This window comes from Varanus komodoensis, unplaced genomic scaffold (assembly GCF_004798865.1).
Source record: "Varanus komodoensis strain SLA01 unplaced genomic scaffold, ASM479886v1 scaffold3, whole genome shotgun sequence".
Taxonomy (NCBI): Eukaryota; Metazoa; Chordata; class Lepidosauria; order Squamata; family Varanidae; genus Varanus; species Varanus komodoensis.
Window position 1 is genome coordinate 3,733,140 of NW_025335761.1, and position 19,580 is coordinate 3,752,719.

The window sequence follows — 19,580 nt, forward strand, 5'->3', positions numbered from 1 at the left end:
TGCCTAAAGATAAGCAGTATTGAAGCCTAAATTTGTATCTAACAGCTACATCATTTACTTATTTTTCCAGAGTAGGTGCAGGGGTTATTGAAGATCAGGACCTTCTTTCTGGAGTGTGTGTATGGTAGGACATTAAAAATTCAGATCTGGTCTTTATAGAATTAAAATAAAAATGGAAAAGATATAGCTGTTTGATAGTGATTTAAAATAATGGCTGTTTTGACCCTTGTGGCTTCCTTTGACTTGGGTCACTGAGAACTAACTTGAAAAACTAACAAAGTACCTTTTAGAAGTTATGATTGTAATTTTAGGAGAAGATATTTGTTTTTAGATTGGGGTCCTAGTATAAATATACTTGAAGAATGTATTAGCTTCCTTTTGTAAAAAATAAAAATAAAGATATGTATCTGTTTTTATGAAAAACATGTTTGGTGATAAAGGTCAAATCTAAGCATAAAGGAAAAGAAATATGATATCAAAATAAACTTCACATATTTGAAAATTGTACAATTTTTTCTTTCTGTAGCATTAAAATAAAAGGTTGTACAGTCTTAAAAAAAAAGCCTGCTAGTTTCAGTTAAAATGCTGTGCATGTAGCCAATGGTTTAGAAATTGGTATTTATCTCTTATTTATAACCATAGTAATACAGTACACCTATATTTCAAGTGTTCAGAGCATACATGAATTTTATAGAGACTGGAGGGCAGAATTATTTCTAAATTGTGGATTCAGTCCAATGGACTCTATCAGATGGAAGGCAAGGATAGATATATATCTGGATGGTATTACTGATTTCATGACTCGGGTGAAATCTGAACTGAGGACAACAATTTATACTCTGAGCCAGTGTGTCACATAATCTCTGAGCTCACTTGTATACCAGGCCCTTAGTGCATTCATTCGGTTTTGTAGTACAGTAAATTTGTTTTATATTAATGTTAGATAGCTTAATTCAAATTTGTGGTCATAGTACATAGTAAGTGACATTCTTAGGAACCTTCACACTTTCAAGAGTTGTGTTGTCTGACTTGCCCTTTCTCTATGCCTGCTTCTTAACTGCATAAAAAGTATGCTGTATCTTCTGATCATAAATACTCCCATCTGGACCTATAACCTGAGTTGGCTGACAGTGCTACACTACAGTCCCATGTCATTGGTCCAGATAATGACTTAAGACTGCAAGTCCCTTGTCATTGGCTTAGAGAATGCTTAAAGGCACGAGCTAAAGCTCAACTGATACTAATTGTGGTATGCCATGAATTGTGTCTGTGTGGGAGAACCATATATAAGCTGGGTGAGGAGTAGTATATCTAATGAATAAACATTGCATTGTTCTTGCTTACCATTCTGCCTGCTGTTTTGATGATATATGAATCATAGAACTGAGCTGACAGTCTCCATAAAATCAAACTGCTATGTTCACTGTAAACATTAATCACTCCTTTAGGAACTGGAAGCATGGCAGACCTTTTTCTTAGTGGTTACTGAAATTTATCCCATATTTGTTCCAGCGTTGCTGTAGTGTTGGCTATGAGATGTTCCTAAGTATTTACGTTAATTATAACCTGCAGGTGGCAGAAGACTATCATCTTAATCATACATGCACAATTATTTCAAATGAATATTTAACTGAAATAATACTTTTAAGATGGCATATCTATCTATATCTATCTAATAGTGGTAGGCAATCCTGTGTCTACCAAATGGTTTCACTAACAAGTTGTACAATCCCCAGCCATGTTAGCTGAGACTGATAGGAAAACATCTGGATGGCACCATTTTCTTACCCCAGATATATAGTTGAGGCTGATAGAAGGTTAAAGAGAAAGGCACTAAATTAAAAAAAAATGGTTGGGCACCTTACTATTATTGTAGTAGGCTTCTGAAAATGTTTAATCTAAGCATGTATTAATTTCTTAGGAGCAAAAAGGCTGCAAAGTTTATGTTAACATTCATTTTTTAATTTAACAATTTTGATTTGACTTGTAAACTTTACAAATATCCATGTTAAATCATAACAAACTATACACAAAGTCACACAAAGATGAAACACAACTGAACACAACATTCTGTTCTTATTATAGTTGTAGGTCTACATATGCAGATCAACTATATGTATCTTCATCTGGACATATTTGTCTGTGTAAGACTCTCCATCCATTGTTCAGTATTTGAGGTGAATTTCTCTTTTCAGATGAAATAACTATATAATATCTTCTAATTGGCAGCATTAGAATCTCCATCTGGAAGTACTTCTTTCCTCCTATTATGTTTATTGTTGATGCAGCTTCTTTTCCTTCTTTATCACTAGTAGATACTTTACAGAAGGAAGGTTTGTAGCCACAAAGATTGCGGCAAACTTAAGATTCTCCCTGCTTTAACTTTAGTGAAGTGACCCATTATTTGTGCTGCTACAGTTAAAGCTCCTATTTGGGAACAGTCTACTAGTGGGGCTGTAGGGCAGTTGGGTTGAGGATCAGAATTGCATGTATTGAATAGCAGTAGCTATATATTTTGTAGAACCTGGCAAATAAATTACTCTGTGCATTAGAATTGCAGTTCAAAAGCATGCAAATGCAAGTAGATAAAAAGGTACCACTTCGGTGGGAAGGTAACAGCGTGCACTTTGCTGTTTAGTCAAGCCGGCCACATGACCACGGAGACTGTCTGCAGACAAATGTTGTCTCCCTTAGCTAGGAAGCGGAGATGAGCACCACCCCCTAGAGTCAGACATGACTGGACTTAACATCAAGGGGAAACCTTTACCTTTATGCATTAGAATTAATGCATTAATCCATTCCAGATTATGGAATGCACTCCCCGGAGAGGTGCGCCTGGTGCCGAGTTTATATTCTTTTCAGCGCCAGGTTAAAACCTTTTTATTTAACTGTTATTTTAAAAACTAATTTAAAATTTTAATGCTTAACAGTCACTTTTATTTAACTTATTTAATTGTATTTTTTGGTTAATTGTTATTTATTGCCATTTTATTGTGTTGTTTTAATGATTGTAAGCCGTCCTGAGATGCTATGCCTAAGGGACAATATACAAAAGTTTTAAATTATAAATTATAATTAAACTTTATACTGGTTTATATAGCAAAACAATATTTAGTTGGTATAACTGTGGAGGGAAAGGGAAATGTTACACAGCATGTTTTGGGACAAAAACAGCTCGAACTAATGGTTGTAAATGGTAGAAATCAAAATTATAATCATGTAGGCCTGAATGCAGTTTTTGGGGGGGGGGGGTCACTGTTCACTGTGTTTTAGCCAGATCATTTCAAGAAGCCTCTGGGAGCTTGAGTTGGCTTGGACATCCAAGTCCAAGTTTTATGCACTCATGGAGGTTACTGAATGATCTTGGGCCAATATTAGTCAGACCTTACAGGGTTGTTTTGGCTTAAAATGCTATGTCCCATGTGTACTATTCCTTTCTATTGGATCATATTCATGTGATACGTTAATGATATGCATATTAGACATTGTATTTAGCTTTTAGATTGCATTACAATAGGTAACCTCTCCAAACAGAGAGAGAATTTCTGAAAATTTTGACACCATGGAAAACTGGAGGGTATTTTCACACCTCCATATATCTGACCCCAACCCTGGAAAAAAATTGGTTGGAAAAATGTGCAGAACACATTTTTAGTGTCATTACAGGTCTAAAGTTACTTCATGAAGATAAAATACATTAAATGTGTTATATATAACCTGGTTTTGTCATAAAATTATCAGCATGATTTACAAGTAACTATCTGATTAAACTATCAAAGATGTAGCCTGTACATTTAAATCTAATATACAAAAGTGACAATTTGTTAGTCATCTAAGTTATACATAATACATTAAGGTGCAATCTTATAACCAGTGGAAGCTATTTGTGTGGCCATAGGAAAATTTGGAGTCTCAGCTTGAACCTTGGAAATGTGCTCCAAGGATGGAGCTGGGACTTCAGATTCTCACCACCTTTGCTCTGCTACCGCAAGACTGACCTTGAAGCTGGTGTTCATTGGGTGTTTCATGGGGAAGGAAGAGTGAGGTTTTGCCACAATGTGAAGCATCGTGGCAGTTTTTCAGCCTGTCCTCATGAGCAGGTTCAAAAGACTTAGATGGCCCGTTTTGCAGGACAAGTGATTTATGGAGGTGACTTTTTCTTTCTGCTCTTTCTGTCCTCCATTGGATATCTGTAATCCTTGGTGTTTGAAGGGTTATGGTCAGCCACATTGGATTGCTCTTCTGGGGTACAATTCTGTGAAAATGAGTGTGAGCCACAGAATTTGGTGCTCATTTGCATCCATTGCACACAGAGAGGAGCAATAGAGACAATTTACACCTCTTCATTCCTTCAATTCCCAGGTCTAACATCAGAGGGCAGTCTCTGATCTTATTTCTGAGAGTCCAAAAAAGCCTGTGGCTTGTCAGACGATGTCTGGGGTTCATATGATTGTTCCTTCTTGTTTCCTGTTTTATGTCTAATTTAGGGGAATGTCCTAAGTAGTTCTCAAAACATTTGAATCGCCCAGAAGTGGAACGAGCTGGAGACACAGGAAGACTGGTTACAGCATCTGTTCCTGTCTGTGAAGAAATAGTTTCTTTTAGGCAAACAGGGTTTATTTTAGTGGGAGTAGTTCAAGGTTTTATAGCCAAGTCAGCATTCTCTAATGATGAAACCTAATCAAGAACTTTATAAAAACTCTGGCAGAGAGTTCCATAGACCCAAGCATCAATGTTTCCTTATTAAAAAAAGAAAAAGGAAATAGAGTTGGGCTAATCTACACATTCTTTTGCAGGATAATTCAGAGTATATCTTTCAGATGTGGGTTTGAGAACTACATTCATTGATTGCCATGGCATCAGACCAGAACAAGACCAGAAACATAAGAGTCTATACATTCTTGTAAAAAAATGGTGGTCTAGAAACAATTCCAATGAGGGTATAGATGAAAATAGTCTCTAAAACATAGAGCTGTCTGCCCCTGCTGTAGAAGAAAAACCAACCTGTCAAGAACACTTTCCTCCCAACATACATTATGGTGGCATGTTAGGAAGTTAAACATTATTTTGTGCATCCCTAAATGTTTATCAATACAAGATCAGTTAGATCAATACTTATAATAAGGAAAGCAAGAAATGGTTATGTTGGGAACTTTAGAGAAGTATTAAAGAACTTACCTCCCCACACATGTTCTCAACATTTCTATTCTATATCTGTAATCTTATATAAAGTTGCAGAAACAAAGTTGCTGAGAGAGCAGTGTGGTGTAGTTGTTGAGAATACAGATCTGGGACATGGGCGATTTAGGTTTTAGTTTCCTCTTGGCCATGCAGCTTACTGTGTGACTATGGGCCAGTCACAGGCCCTGAGTTCAACCTACCTCAAAGGGTTGCCTTTCTGAGGAAAAGATTTAGGGTAGAGGAAGAACATATAAGCTGCCTTGAGTTCCTTGGGAGGAAATTTATAAATATAAATGCAATCTTTCCATTATGCAGATATCACTTTGGGGAAGTAAAGACCAGGAAAAAATATATGAATGTAAATATTTCATAATTTCAATTTTTCCAGTTTTTCAATTTTCTCCTGCCCCCATAGTGGGGAAAAAACCCACCCCTGACTGGAAGAATGGTGTGATGTGATCTTTTCCTTAGATTCCCTAGGCCTGGCCAAATATACCAAAACACTATATCATGAATTCCACTTAATGGCAGTCAATATTTCACACAATACCCTTTTAGATTAGTTTTGTATGCACTATAATGTAGGGTCCCAGACAAATGAATTATGCAAATTTAGTCCTGAATTAAATGAGATTCTAGGGGTGCATGCGAAGCACTTTTCAGTCTAATGTGATGTATAATTGGGTATTGTGCTTAAAGTCTCTTAAGTCATGTACCTGTATCTGTCACCCAGATGAAAATGTTGTCACATAAACAGATGTATAATAGCTAATGAATAAGTTGTTTAAACATAATTTTAGCACCTTGTGTAGGTAAGAACTTTACCTAGTTTAACAGAAGGTAGTTCTGTTAATCAGACACAAGGAATAATAATTTAATTAATACTGCTTAGCAACATAGTAAAAATCCATACAGGAATTCAACAAGGTTGACCAATATTATTATCACTGTTTCAGAGACAAGTTTTGAAATCATGGATTTCCAGTTTTTAGTTGACCACTGTGCCATTGAAGCTGCTGGAACATTCATGGAGTAGTATGTAAGCATGCTTCACATCTGTATCACTTCAGTTCACAATCCTATGCATGTTTAGCTTTACTGCTCAGCAATGTAGGACTCTTTTTGTCTAAATATGCACAGGATTGCATTTGTAAGCTCTACTAGTCTAGACATCAGGGATTTCAGCATGATTAATAGGAAATATAAACATTTAGTTAAATACCTGAGGATCTATAGGTACTGCATAATATTTTTCTCTTTCAAAAATGCATTTCATCTAATTTGGAACCATTTCATTTCGGCACAGCCTACCAGCATTCCTTTTGTACTTCTACATGTTAGTGTCCCAATCTCTTTCAGAAAAATTGTCCTTTTAAAAAGATCTCTGATGCCTTTCCTCTGAGGAAAGCAGCTTTGAAGAAGCTTCACCAATGAAATGATTTTATATTTTACAATAACATGCCATTTTCTTGCAAACTTAGTTCAGATATTTGCAAACTGAATTAACATCCTGAAAACATTAATTGCTGCATTTTGAACAAGTGGAAGCAATTGCTTCTTGGCAGCCATAAAAAATTTGGAGCTCAACAGAGCTGAGAGAGGCCTTGCTGGCACTTGGAAGAGCTTATTACTGCTGGAGGAAACCATATTAGACCAGCATTGAAATCCTATACATTGCATTCAGGGACTTGCTGCTTAAGTAAGTAGCTACAGAATTGCATTCTAGAACCAGTGGGCTAATCTGGGCTTTGGCTGTATATTTTCAGTTATGTTTATATGCGTAACGAGGGAAGAAAACTGTTCTCCTTCATCTACAGATAGTTGTATGCAGGTTTAACACCTGCATATGTTATACCTACATAAAGTCAAGTATGTATAAGTCAACCTAAAAATCTTGGAATTGACCCTGATTTTGGATTTTCCATGCTGATAACCATAGAGTCATATGTTCTATTGTTGTTCATGCAGTACTATAGGCCTGGCTTCTAGCAGGTGTACAAGTGACAGCTGACAGAGTCAAAACAGAAATGAATAAATAGAACACAGTAGAATAAATAAACTCAATAGAAAATTTAAGATGGATCTGTTTGCGTTACTAGATGGTATCATATGGTTGCATATAGTGAGGTTGGCAAATGAAAGCATTGTTGGGCCTTTGCTCTGAGATGTAGTTCTTCAGTTAAAACAAAATTTAAACATTAACCACCCAAACACGTGGATGTTCACTTAGAAATAAATACCACTGATTTCTGTAGGATTTACTTCCAAATATATGTGTATGGGATTACAATCTATAAAACAGCGTACCACAACATGGAGCTCTCTGGTTGTTTTGGATTACAGTTCCCACCCTTTCCGACATGGTCATAGGCTGGGAAAGTTGTTGTCTAACACATCTGGAGGGTACATGGTTGGGAAAATCCACTAAGAAGAAGTTCAACTGAAATTAGTGGGACTTATTTCCAAGGAACTATGCGTAGGACTGTACACAGCACGAGTCAGAATCTGTTTTTCCATGCAGAAGTGATAACCATGTGGGAGTATTTGACTTTTGAGTTCAAGCATTACAATTATTTGTAGCAATATGGTAAGTTACGGATATTCATTTATTATCAGACTAAGCATTAAGGGCACAACCTAAAAAGTTAAGCAGTTGTAAGTTCATTTGATTTTGAATGGAGCTAGGTTTAGCTTTGGCAATATTGTTCCATTACTGGTTTTGTGAAGCAACACATTATTGTTCAGTAACTATCAGTTCCTGCTTCTGAGAAGCTGTAGGCATTTTGCCTTCAGTGAGCTTAGTGTGCATTCCCAGAGTTGATTGTTCCTGCTTTCTCTAAGCAGATCAACCTGTAGTGCAAAAGGCTTGTGGACAGTGGCTATGTTCCAAATAGCTGTGAGCTGAAGTACCAGTGCAGTTCTGTGATTCCTTCCATAAGCTAGGCCTTTTGTCAGCATAGCACCACAATGCATTAGGAGTAGCTTTTAGTTACAAGAACTTGATGAATAAACATGAATGATGAGCAGCCTGTGGTGTACTAACTCTATGGTGGCTATTAACGAGTCTTGAAAATTATATACAAAGACTTATGCAAAGTGGAAAACCTTTCCTGAAATTATATTCAGTTTTTCACATTCAGTGCTCTTCAAAAATGGCTCTTCTGAGAAGGGAAGAGGCCTTCCACTGGTGGAAAGAGATCTTTGCATCCAAGCCTGCAAGACCAACAGCTTTAATTTACACTTGTAGGTTGTAAACAGGGTTTGTTCTGCTTGTAAGCCAGCACAACCTTGCACTTAAGAACTTGCCTGATTGCCATAGGTAAAGGAATGCTATAGGTAGGATGGTTATCTCTGTATGTCCTTCTCCACTAGTCTGTTTGGTTTGCATGATGGTGTGGAAAAAGGAAACCTGTTCCTCAGGTCTGCCTCCTTTCCACCAATATGCTTTGTAAAAAGTGTTTTAAAGGAATTTATGTTCTTTAAAGTTTAATTTCTTTATGTTCTTTATATTGGCTGGGTTTCCTGCCTTCTGTGACAGGCTACGAAAATAAAAAATCAAGCTAATAACCATTGAGGATTATTTACAAGGCTGAGGTAGCATATTTTAAATGCAATAGCAGCAAACTAATATGAGTTGCATAATTATGAAATGATTTAATGACCACGCTACTTGGTTTTTTTCTCTCTGTCTTAAATCACTCTGTCTTGAGATATTATAAAGCTTTTTGATGGAAGAAATAGACCTCCCTGAAGGCCTAGTTTCTCTCTAAAGGGAGATGGCAAAGCCATCCTGAATACAAGATACATGCATTTTATGATCTTGCTGTGGAAATGTAAGGTGTATAATATAATTGTGTCAGACTGTATATTTTATGTATTAAAATAGTTTCTTCACAGCATGCATTATGGGGTAAGCCAAATGTACTTTAAAGGCTGTTTGGAATGTCCTAAAGCCTGTGTTCTTAGACATTGCTTGTCTGCATATGCAAAAGATTTGGAAAATGATTTGATTGATTGATACTCTACTTTCAAGCAAAAATGGTGCTCAGGGATGCTAAGAGTAATGGAATGAATACTAAAGTAAACTTCAAGCAGTCCTTTGTTTTTTGCATGCTAGATAAGGCTGTATGAACTCTTGGACTAATAGAAGCCTGTGTTCAGAGCTTGACCCTGGTTCAGAGCATGACCCTGGTATTTGGCGGTGTTGTGCTGCTATTTTTTACGAAAACATATTTCACAACATGCTCTAATTTTGCAACTTCATCTTAGCCTACCTTTCTTGCTTAACGTATAATGAATTTCTTTGAAAATGATGTTGCAACATCAGTAAATTATTTCACAGTCAGGTCAGGTTCACAAGCCACCAAAATCCCATGGAAATGTTTTGCTGTTCACAATGGCTTACTGATATTATTGACAGGCTGGGTTAAATATAAAATGCAAATATGTTCTGTGTAGAAATGAAGTTAGAGTGGATTCCAAAACTGGCTTTGAGAATACGTAAAACACTTCTATTATAATATGAAATGGTTTCTCATCAGCAACATTCAGTTTCCTCACCATATTTGTTTGGCATTGTTCTTTTGTATATGTTATCCATGCGCATTTCAAATGGAACAGTAGAGAGTTTTGAGAAAGGGAACTACAGAGAATCATTATGAGGAAAGCATTCGCATTTGTGCATCCCTTTGAACATCATGTTTATCTCATTAGTTATCCACGAAATAGTTGATGTAAAATGCATAAAGCCTTAAATAGATTTTAGGGTATGGCAAAATACAGTTAATTAGCCCAAACTGGGTTGGGTTAATTATATATGAGCTTGTGGCCTGCAAGTTTGAGCAATCTTTAATTTCTGCTGATGTTTACCTGTGCCATCACTCAACTCTCTATGGTAATTTCTGTAGGAGCACAAATACAAGTTGTGCTTGTAGCAGACACCAGGTACAACTCACTGCAAGTATGTAATTTGGTCAGCATTCTAGCTATGTGAACTTGATGCAAAATCATCCTATGTGTGACGATTCTGAAGTAATTTCAGTGGAGATCAGTGAAGCCTCCATTTGTATAAGCATGTTTCAGGATTTACTGTATTTTTAGCTGGTAAAATGGAAAAATACTAACGTTAATTTTTTTCTTTCCTCCCAAGGTACCCCTGCTGTTAAAATCCTCATGCCTGCACTGTCACCTACAATGGAAGAAGGAAATATAGTTAAATGGCTGAAAAAGGAAGGTGATTATGAGTAATTTGAATGCTGCTCTTGAGCCCTGGGAACTTCATGATGGTCTTCTGCTACCACCTCCTCCCCCAGATTGCACCACACTGCCACACCATTAGGATTGCCGTGACTTTGGTTTTAGCATGCACTGCATCATCAATACACTATAATAGTGCATATTTTAACCTGTTCAGTGGCATCTGTTCATAGTATAACTTATTCAGTGGCATCTGTGATTTATTATTTATTTATAAGGCAGTCAGTAACAAATGATCTTTGACTGGTGCAGTAGGATAAATAGTTAAACATAAAATGTAATTGTACGATTTGAAGTTGCAGTATAAATCAAGAAGATTCAAACTGCGAAAAACTGGAATCACGCTTTCCATTTGTACTTCAGATATTTCCTGAGTAAAGTGTACGCATTGGTTGATATAAAATGCAATAAAGCCTTGAGCTGCCACAATTGCAACTCATGTTGGATCTCCTTCAGACCATTTCTGGCAAAGGCTTCTTGTGGGCACATTTGTTCAACATGAATTTCTAATTGACTTTATTCCATGGCTGTCTGCAAAACTCACTAAATTCTGATATCCGAAACAAGACAGATAGGTGATAGTAAGTCAATTTTGAAAGCTCTCCTGTAATTATCTCCTGGTAAATGTAGTGGAATCATTGCATGGCAAGGAGAGGGTTATATTAGAGCCTGCTTCTTGCTGTGCTAGTGTGTTGTTTTCTGGTTTTTATTTAGAGAGCACAGCATCTAATGCTGCTGCTCTGACTCCACTTACTGTGTTGCAAGTGAGGCATCCTTCATGGGAATAAGAGGACCTAGTGCTTCCTGAATGAACCTCAGGAATGGGCAGGTCAGTAGAAGCACCTTTCTGTGACTGCTGCCCTTTCCCATTCTGGAAATAAGTGTTCTGCTTATTTCCAGTTGTGGATCTCATTAGCATATGGACAATATTGGATACTGCTTGAGGGCTTTTGTATGTAAAGAAGCATTAAGAAATTTGTCATTCTGCCTCCCTACTGAAATGGTTTAGTCTGTTCAGCCTCAGAACCTTACTACCTCAGTCCCTCTTAATGCCTTTCACTGTGTAGACCATGTGTCAGTTGGCAGGAAGAGATGCTCCTTGAATGAATGGATGAATAAAATCTGACATGGCTTTCAGAGTTCTTCATCATGAGTTCTTTGATCTTTTAGTAGTCTATAAAGTATTCCAAGGTTAATAATTTAATAACATTCTATCTTTGGTGTTAATGACTTCTTGAAAAATTGTATTGATTCCCTAGTGCCGTCTCTAAATTAGGAAAGGCTTAATTTTTTAAAGAAAATCCATATTTGTGACTAACTTTCATGAAATTATATTTTGTGTCATCATTCATCATTTACTGTTCTTATGATTCTTTTTGCCTAAAAATTACTGCTCTTTATTAAGGCATACTGGGAACTTCAAATTCCATGCTTTTCTTACTCAGAACCTCCTTAAAGATCCAGTTATGTTTTTAAAGAAGGCGTGATTGGTTTCTGGATAGGATAGGCTGGTTGGGTCAGGAGTTACTGCAGTGTATTAATTCCATTCCTACCTGACTGCCCAATTCCAGAAGGTGGTGCTGGGGAATTAATGCTTTGTGCCATGTCAACTTTGCCACGAAGTTCTGTCCCGCATGCTGTTTAACATCTACATGAAACTGCTGAGCCCTCGTGTGAGCTGAGATGCCCTCAATATACAGATGACACTTTTTCATTAAACGCAGGTGAGGCAGTGGCTGTTTTATGAATCAATGTCTGGACTTGGTAATGGAATGGATGAGGACCAAAAACTGAAACTCAGTCCAGACAAGATGGAGATGCTGCTAGGGGGTGGGTTGTCTATCCAGTTGGGAGATATTCAACTCTCCTGGATGGGGGTACACTCCCCCTAAAGGACAGGTAGGTTGGAGGTGCTCCTGGATCAGGGATTGTCACTCGAGTCTCAAGTGGATTCAGTTGTAAATCAGCCTAAGCTAGCAGCTTAGGCTGATTTACCAACTACAACTCTATCTGGATGGGCATCATAGTTATCCATGCTCTATTACCCTTGTTTGGATTACTGTAATGTGCTCTACATGGAGCTGCCTTTGAAAGTGGTCTAGAAGCTTCAGCTGATTCAGAATAGGACAGCATGGCTGTTGTCAAGAGTTGGCCCATGAAATCATATTATGCCAGTCCTCTTTCTGCTGCACTGGCTGCCGGTTGAAGTCTGGGGCCAATTTGAACTGCTTGAAGTAACATTTAAAGCCCTGAATGGCTTGAGGCCAGGTTATTTGAAGGAACACGTTTTCCTACCTGAGCCTTAAGATTATCCTCTGGGATCCTTCTGAAGGACTGCCTACTAGGGAAGTAAGGGGAAGGTAACAATGAGAAGGGCTTTCTCAGTCATGGAATCCTACCTCTGGAATAAGTTTCCCTGAGAGATTCCTGTGACCCTACTCTTTTTTCCTTTTGAAGCCCAGTGAAAACCTTTTTATTTTTCAGGCATTTTAATAGTTACAGTTGAGTTTTAATAGGGTTTTTTTAGATGCCACTGCTGTGTGTGTGTGTACCAATTTGCCTAGTTGTCTCAGGTTTTTTGTATTGTAGTTTATTAGTTGTTCTTGTTTTTATTATTATACTGTTATTTTTATCTTATGTTTTAAATTTGTGAACTACCCAGAGAGCCTGTCTGGCTAAGGGGCGGTATACAAATGTAATATATAAGTAAAATGACAAAATTATAGTCTGAACTCTGGAAGTACTAAGTCTTCTGCAGTGCTCCCTCTCAAGTCAATTTCCTGATCCACCACTCATACAACTGGAAACTAGTGGTTTGAAAAGCAACCGTAGGGACAGTTCAGTGTTTCATTCTGCAAGCTCTGCTGACTTGCCCTTTCCAAAAACTGGTATTTCCACTCTTTTTGGATAGTCTTAAGCCTGCTAGTTCCCTTTTTTTTAAGATTGTCCAGAATAAGGGAATCATTAGCCCTTGGATGTTGCAAAATAGAATGCACATATGCACATTTGTTCCTGTATCTGGCAAATAGTTAAATACAAGTTATTCAGTAGATATTTTGAGGTGGATCCTTTGAACTCACTAGTATAAATCTACCTTGATATCCATTTGAATCTGGAAGATTTCTTTTATCTGATACACCTTACAGTATAGCTTGAAATACCTGATCCTGCCTAATCTTGGAAGCCAGATGCTGTTGTACTCATGTTTTCCTTTGTGCTTTCTTTGGCCAATTGTTGTGCCACTGTGTGAGCAGAATGCTGGAGTAGGTGGACCCTTGCTCTGAGCCAACATCTTTCTTTTTATGTTCATGGAAGTTGCCCCTATGCATATATTTGTTTGTATCTGTTCTGTGGAACATTAACATTCGGAATAAACAGAATGTGATACACAAGGCTAATGTACTGGATTAATCATCTGAAGTAAGGCCTCTGTTTTTTCTTCTTCTTCTTGTCCTGTTCTGCATGATATTTTAAAGTAGCCCAATTGACAATTAAAATAAAGAGAACATTTGTTATAGGCATTTTTGTTTGTTGGAGCAAAATATTCCCAGAGACTAGTATTGATTTGAAAGAAGCTTGTGTGTGACTACTCACAACTTGAGTTGTAAAGCTTCCAATATTTTCAGTCCTATTTTTTCATAAACATAATAGAGGACTAAAAAGACAATGAAGAGTGGCTCATGTCAGTGACAGAGTTACATGCTGGCACCATGATTGCTCAGGATTTAATTTTTTTGTAAGGAAAGCAAAGACAAATCCAATTTAGGGCTTAGACGAGTCAGGGTTTTGGTTTTTTTTTTCTTTTTAGGCATGACTGTTCAGGCCTTTTCATAATTCTTTGAAAACTTCATTGCATACCAACTTGTTATATAGACAAGCCATTGTTACTTCAGCACCGGAGAACATTTATTTCAGGCCTTGGATCTGTTCAGGGGTGTCTCCAAGTTCTGACTATAATCCAATTTTAATGGCAGGCATCCAGCAGGTCTTCCATTAACAAAGAGTCTGAATTCATAAGACTGTTATCACAAGGAACCAGATGTGTGTATATTCTTGAATTAAGAAGAAAATGCTACTTAAAATTATTCCATTTTGAGGATAGTATTGCATGTAGAAATCTTTTGACGTGTACAAATATTCATTTTTTTAATGTAAGGTACATTTTTAACAGAATTATACATTTAAGATGAGGAGATTGTGAGAAGAGCTGAGCTTGTAGAATTGCTTCTCAAATTTGTTCTCATCTTTTTATGGGTGGCTGAAGAGGCAGGGTAGGAGTGCTTCTCTATAAAGGATATTTTGATGCAGATGCCAATTGGAAATGTATGCTTAAACTGAAAACAATTACCATGTAAAGCGAATCTTACCGATCACTGGATTATGGTTCCCTGATATCCCACACGGACACATGGTGGTAGCCCACCTCTTAGAAATTGTGTCCTCATGCTGTATGGTCACTTTTTGCAGGTACTTTGTATTTTTACTGGCCATTCATTTTAAGACCAGGCAAGTAAAAGCTTGATAATTTTGGTGTCCTCTCTTTGAGTATATTATCCATGTTTCTACAGTGGTGCCTTCCTCTCATCTCTCCCTTTCTTCTTTGTGTCCTCGTCCTCCTCTCCTTCTGTATATTTATATGGACTTGATTTTTTTTCTTCCTACTTTTTTGTTGTAATGGCTTCTTAAATCCTTCTTGATGCCTCTGTCTTTAATGGGTCTGCTTCTGAATACGCTAGTGATCTATAACACCTCTTTTCCCTTATTATGCTTCTTTTATTTTTAAGCCCAGAAAGTTCTATCTCCTTCTCCTTTCCATGCCACTGTCTTTCATAAAGCACAATGTTATGCAAATTTAGACAGAAGAAAGGATTACAACTTCCAGCACGCTTCACTTCATAAACCTGTCCTTTTTGTCTTACTCCCTCCTACTTATTACTTTATTTTATTCTTCTTTGGAATCCATAAAATGGGAAACCTTAGGATAACTAAAGCTGTAACTGCCAGTAGCAAGAGTGGCTAGCCCTCAGCACTTAATGCAAGAGTGTCTAAACTGTGTTCAGGATGGAGATTTTATTTACGTTGCAGCTAATCCTGCCCCTTCCCTCAGATAGGGAACCTGGTGCTGATGGCATTGTGAGTGGACATCATTTAAACTGATGTCTGTACAGACTTGAAATACACTCTGCAAATGCTTTTATTGCACACTTTATATTATTAAAATTCCATTAACGTCCAATTATTTAATACATGTATTGAAAATGGTATTGAAAGTATGCAGTTTCTAAACCTGTTAACTATGTGTTAGCTTTATAATACTGTTATTCTTGATACACTTAAGTAAATGATCAAAATGTTGAATTATTGTTTCATTTTATAGGAGAAACAGTGAATGTTGGAGATGCTTTGTGTGAAATTGAAACAGATAAAGCTGTGGTTACCATGGAATCAAGTGATGATGGCATATTAGCTAAAATAATGGTAGGACTAATTTTCTTACTGTATCGTAGGCACTCCTCTATATTCTTAAGTATATGATTCTCTTGTAGGGATGTGACATTTAGGCCTATTTGCATCAATATATGATTGATCTGCTGGACTGACCCAGTACCAGCTTCCTGAACCATGGATTATGTAGTCTTTCTGACCCAAGTGACCTGTATCAAGCACTGGTCCTTTCTTCGCACCACCTGATTGCTTTTGCAGGACTAGGATGAATACTTTTCTGTATTACCAGGATGCTGGACAGTTGCTATAGTATAAGAACAGATTGAGAAAGTTGTGAGATGTTTTCACTGAAAGGAACATTACATCTTTTAAAATCGCTCTTTGCTACAGCTGTTCCTAAAGACATTGGGGGAAGAAGGGGGTGTTGCATAGTGGAGAACAGCTGACCAAGCAAAGTCATATGCGGAAGCTGTTCTGTCAGCATATCTTATACCGAGGCTGTATTTAAAATTCTATTATAAAGAGTGTTAATGTTGCACATTAAAATCCCATTAAGACGGTGTCATGATATGTAGTCCCTTATGTAAATTTATGTCACATCACTGATCCTGATATTGAACCTGCAGTCAGCTGAAATGCTGCGTTTAAATGTCTCTCGCAAATGAGTTTCAAAGATAGGTTGATGTGTGAAAATAATGTAAGGTACTAGCCTGACTAGTTAAGGGAGAAACCAAGCGACAAAAATACCTGCCTGGAACCACACATTTAATAAGGTTAGGGTTTGACAGCTTTGAGAATATAAGATGTGTTGGTAACTTCCTGTGCAAATATAATAGGTTGCTAACTCACTGGGTAAATTTTATTGGTCCTCCAAAATAGAATTAGCAGAGCTTTTCTATTCAAATTCACGATCTTCTGTACACTGAGGTCTTTGAAGGCATCTCCTACAAAAGCCTAGTTAGAATAGCTAACCATGTAGCATATAAGAAAGAGCAAATTCTATTCAATAACAAGACTCATATGGGAAAAGAATGGGCCTCTTTTACTAGAATGTTTTGCAGGAAGCAGGATCATGCTGCTTTTCTGTCTTAGCTAATTCAGCTATCCTCACAATCGGTTTGATCCCAAAGAATGCTGACTCAGATCAGCCAAAGAACTTGTCCATTGAGGGATTTTCTGCCTTTTGTTTTTCCAAATTATGGTTTCAAAATTCCTGGAAATATTGTATGTCTAATAATGAACTTGTAACTTCCCCTATGTCATGGCTTTCCCATACTGTTTGGTGATCGCTGTACCTGGTTAGTCAAGGACAGTTTCTCATCCCTGAATGCCACAAAAACTGTTAATAGTTACTATTCCAGTTCCAAGCAACCTTACCCACACATGTTAACTTTGTATAAGCTGTCAGTCTTTGCTTTATGAACCTGTGTGTTTTGTTGCAAGATTAACACTGTAATCATTTCTAGAACTGGATAATATCAATTTAGTATTTTTTTTCTCTTGGAAGAAAATGAAAAATACTGTATGTACTATTTTTGCTACTGGAATATTTGATTATAGATATAGATACTTGGATCCCAATCATATTTTCTGTTGTACAGTGGTAATAGTTCATGGAACATTGTTACTCAGCAACAAAGGGTTAAGCACTAGACTTATATCAATGATGGAAAGGGCTGGAAAGATGAATTGATCACTCTCTATTTCAGTAGTTGCTTTCTTTCTCCTCCTGGTGCATGTGTCTTGGAGGACAAAGCTCTCGTAGCTTCACCCCAAGAGACAGCTATTAAAAAGTACCATATAATCAGTGAGAGAAATTTGAAATAGGAAAAAAGGAGGTGCCAGAGGAAAAAATAAAGAAGATTGCTAAAGAGCCCTGATCTAATCTGACTAGGGCACTAAGTACACACATAATACATATGGCCACCTATTCATGGGAATGGATCTCCAATGAATAGGACATGGATCTTTTCTACAAGGTGGTACAGAAAGGAACTTCATGGCAGGTTCAACTTCACATTCTTGTTCAACATGTAGGAGAGCAAACAATTGTTTGATAGCTGTTAAACAGTCTAGTTCACACACTTCTCTGCAAACAGAAGTCCTGTGACTTCTGCTTTAGAACCCACCTACCATAACAGGCTTCTGCAGAGACAAAATAATAAATACTTGAAAGTCTCAGAAAGGCAGAGGAGTTTGTCACACTGCCAGCCAAATAATCTGTAATGCTCATTGGCTATTTCTGTTCTTTGGAACAATAAACTAGGGGAGTCAGTCCACTTTGGTGCCTTCTAGATGTTTTGCAATATTTCTCATCAGTTCTGGTATTTCTGATAATTGGCCATGCTGGTTGGTGCTTTATGCGAATTGGAGTTTATTATATTTGCAGTCGGTGGTATAGAAATGCTGGAGATCAAGCTTGCCCCCACCCAGTGGTTCTAGTTTGTATGGCACCTTCAAGCCAATATTACTTAATTTTCACTAGGCCTGTTCTAGGTTTATTGACTTGACTTGGATGTCTGACAATGCAGATGAAGTCATGTTTGCTTGAATTTAATATTTGATGAACTCAGCAGTATTAACTCTTTAGTAAACATGTTTAAGATTACAGCATGAAACAGGGTTATTCTAAATTTATCCATGCTACCACTTCTTCCAGCTTAAATAGTTAATTCAGTAACTAATTTGAGGAACATGCAGCGATTAACACAAATTGTATAGTGTGAGGTCTGAGTAAAGGGTTTGCATGGTTTGCTAAACAAAATATGCCTCGTGTTCCATGGATTTGACATGACTTGATTTTAATTTTTCATCCTTAGTAAATGAAATATTAAAATTTAAAATATGTCTGAAGTTTTCAGCTCTTCATTTTATATTGTACGTAGCTTCTGTATAGCCTGAAGTCCCTGATCCTGCCTAATCTTGGAAGCTAAGTGGGGTTAGGCCTGGTTGAAATCTGGATGTTGTGAATCACCCAGAGAGCTTTGGCTGTAGACGGTATAGAAATGCGATGATGATGATGATGATGATGATGATACCACCTCCTAACTTTTCCTTCCTACATTTTAGAAGGAAGAAGGAAGTAAAAATGTACGTTTGGGTTCTCTAATTGGCTTGCTGGTAGAAGAAGGACAAGACTGGAAGCAAGTTGAAATTCCAAGTGATGTGGATGATGCACCTTCCTTGGCTATGCCAGTAGGAGCAGCAGCGGCAGCAGCCACGCCTATTCCCACCCCTGAGGCTGCTGCTGCTTCAGTGCATCAACTAGGACACCATCCTGGAAAACTACAGTGAGTTTCTTGAGTACTCTCTGAACCACAAGTTTTAGTGTTGGATTGTACTATATAGCTTATCCTAAAATTCATTGTTCCATCTCGGTATATGGAACAAAAGTTAGATCATTGGAATAGGAGTGATCCAGGTTTTAATATTTTACAGTGAAAGCTCATGGATGACTGTAAGGTAGCCATTATTTCTCAGCCTAACCTCTGCCACTGAAATAGTTTATAAGAATTGGTAAAATAAAAATTGTGAGGTAGAATTGTTGATAGGAATTTAGTGTTTGTGCATGTGTGCACAAGTGTGCATGCACACTCTGCCTTTTTTCTACAAGGAACCAAAGGCAGCTTACATAATTCTCCTTCTCTCCGTTTTATCCTCAGAACAACACTGAGAGGTGGGTTAGGCTGAGAGTCTGT

The 19,580-nt window shown here is 37.3% G+C and overlaps 1 protein-coding gene across 2 annotated transcripts in view; it reads left to right on the forward strand.

The window, feature by feature from the left end:
* The window catches only part of PDHX (pyruvate dehydrogenase complex component X), a 53,289-nt gene that overhangs the window by 681 nt on the left and 33,028 nt on the right, over nt 1-19,580 (forward strand). The window contains exons 1-4 of one of the 2 annotated variants that reach the window (XM_044436629.1): nt 6,202-6,220; nt 10,331-10,414; nt 15,815-15,915; nt 18,952-19,172. In XM_044436629.1, coding sequence (XP_044292564.1) covers nt 10,354-10,414; nt 15,815-15,915; nt 18,952-19,172 — 383 coding nt within the window. In that variant the 5' untranslated portion in view covers nt 6,202-6,220; nt 10,331-10,353. Of the gene's footprint in view, nt 1-6,201; nt 6,221-10,330; nt 10,415-15,814; nt 15,916-18,951; nt 19,173-19,580 lie in introns of those variants that run through there. The other variant, XM_044436630.1, reaches the window with a different exon arrangement.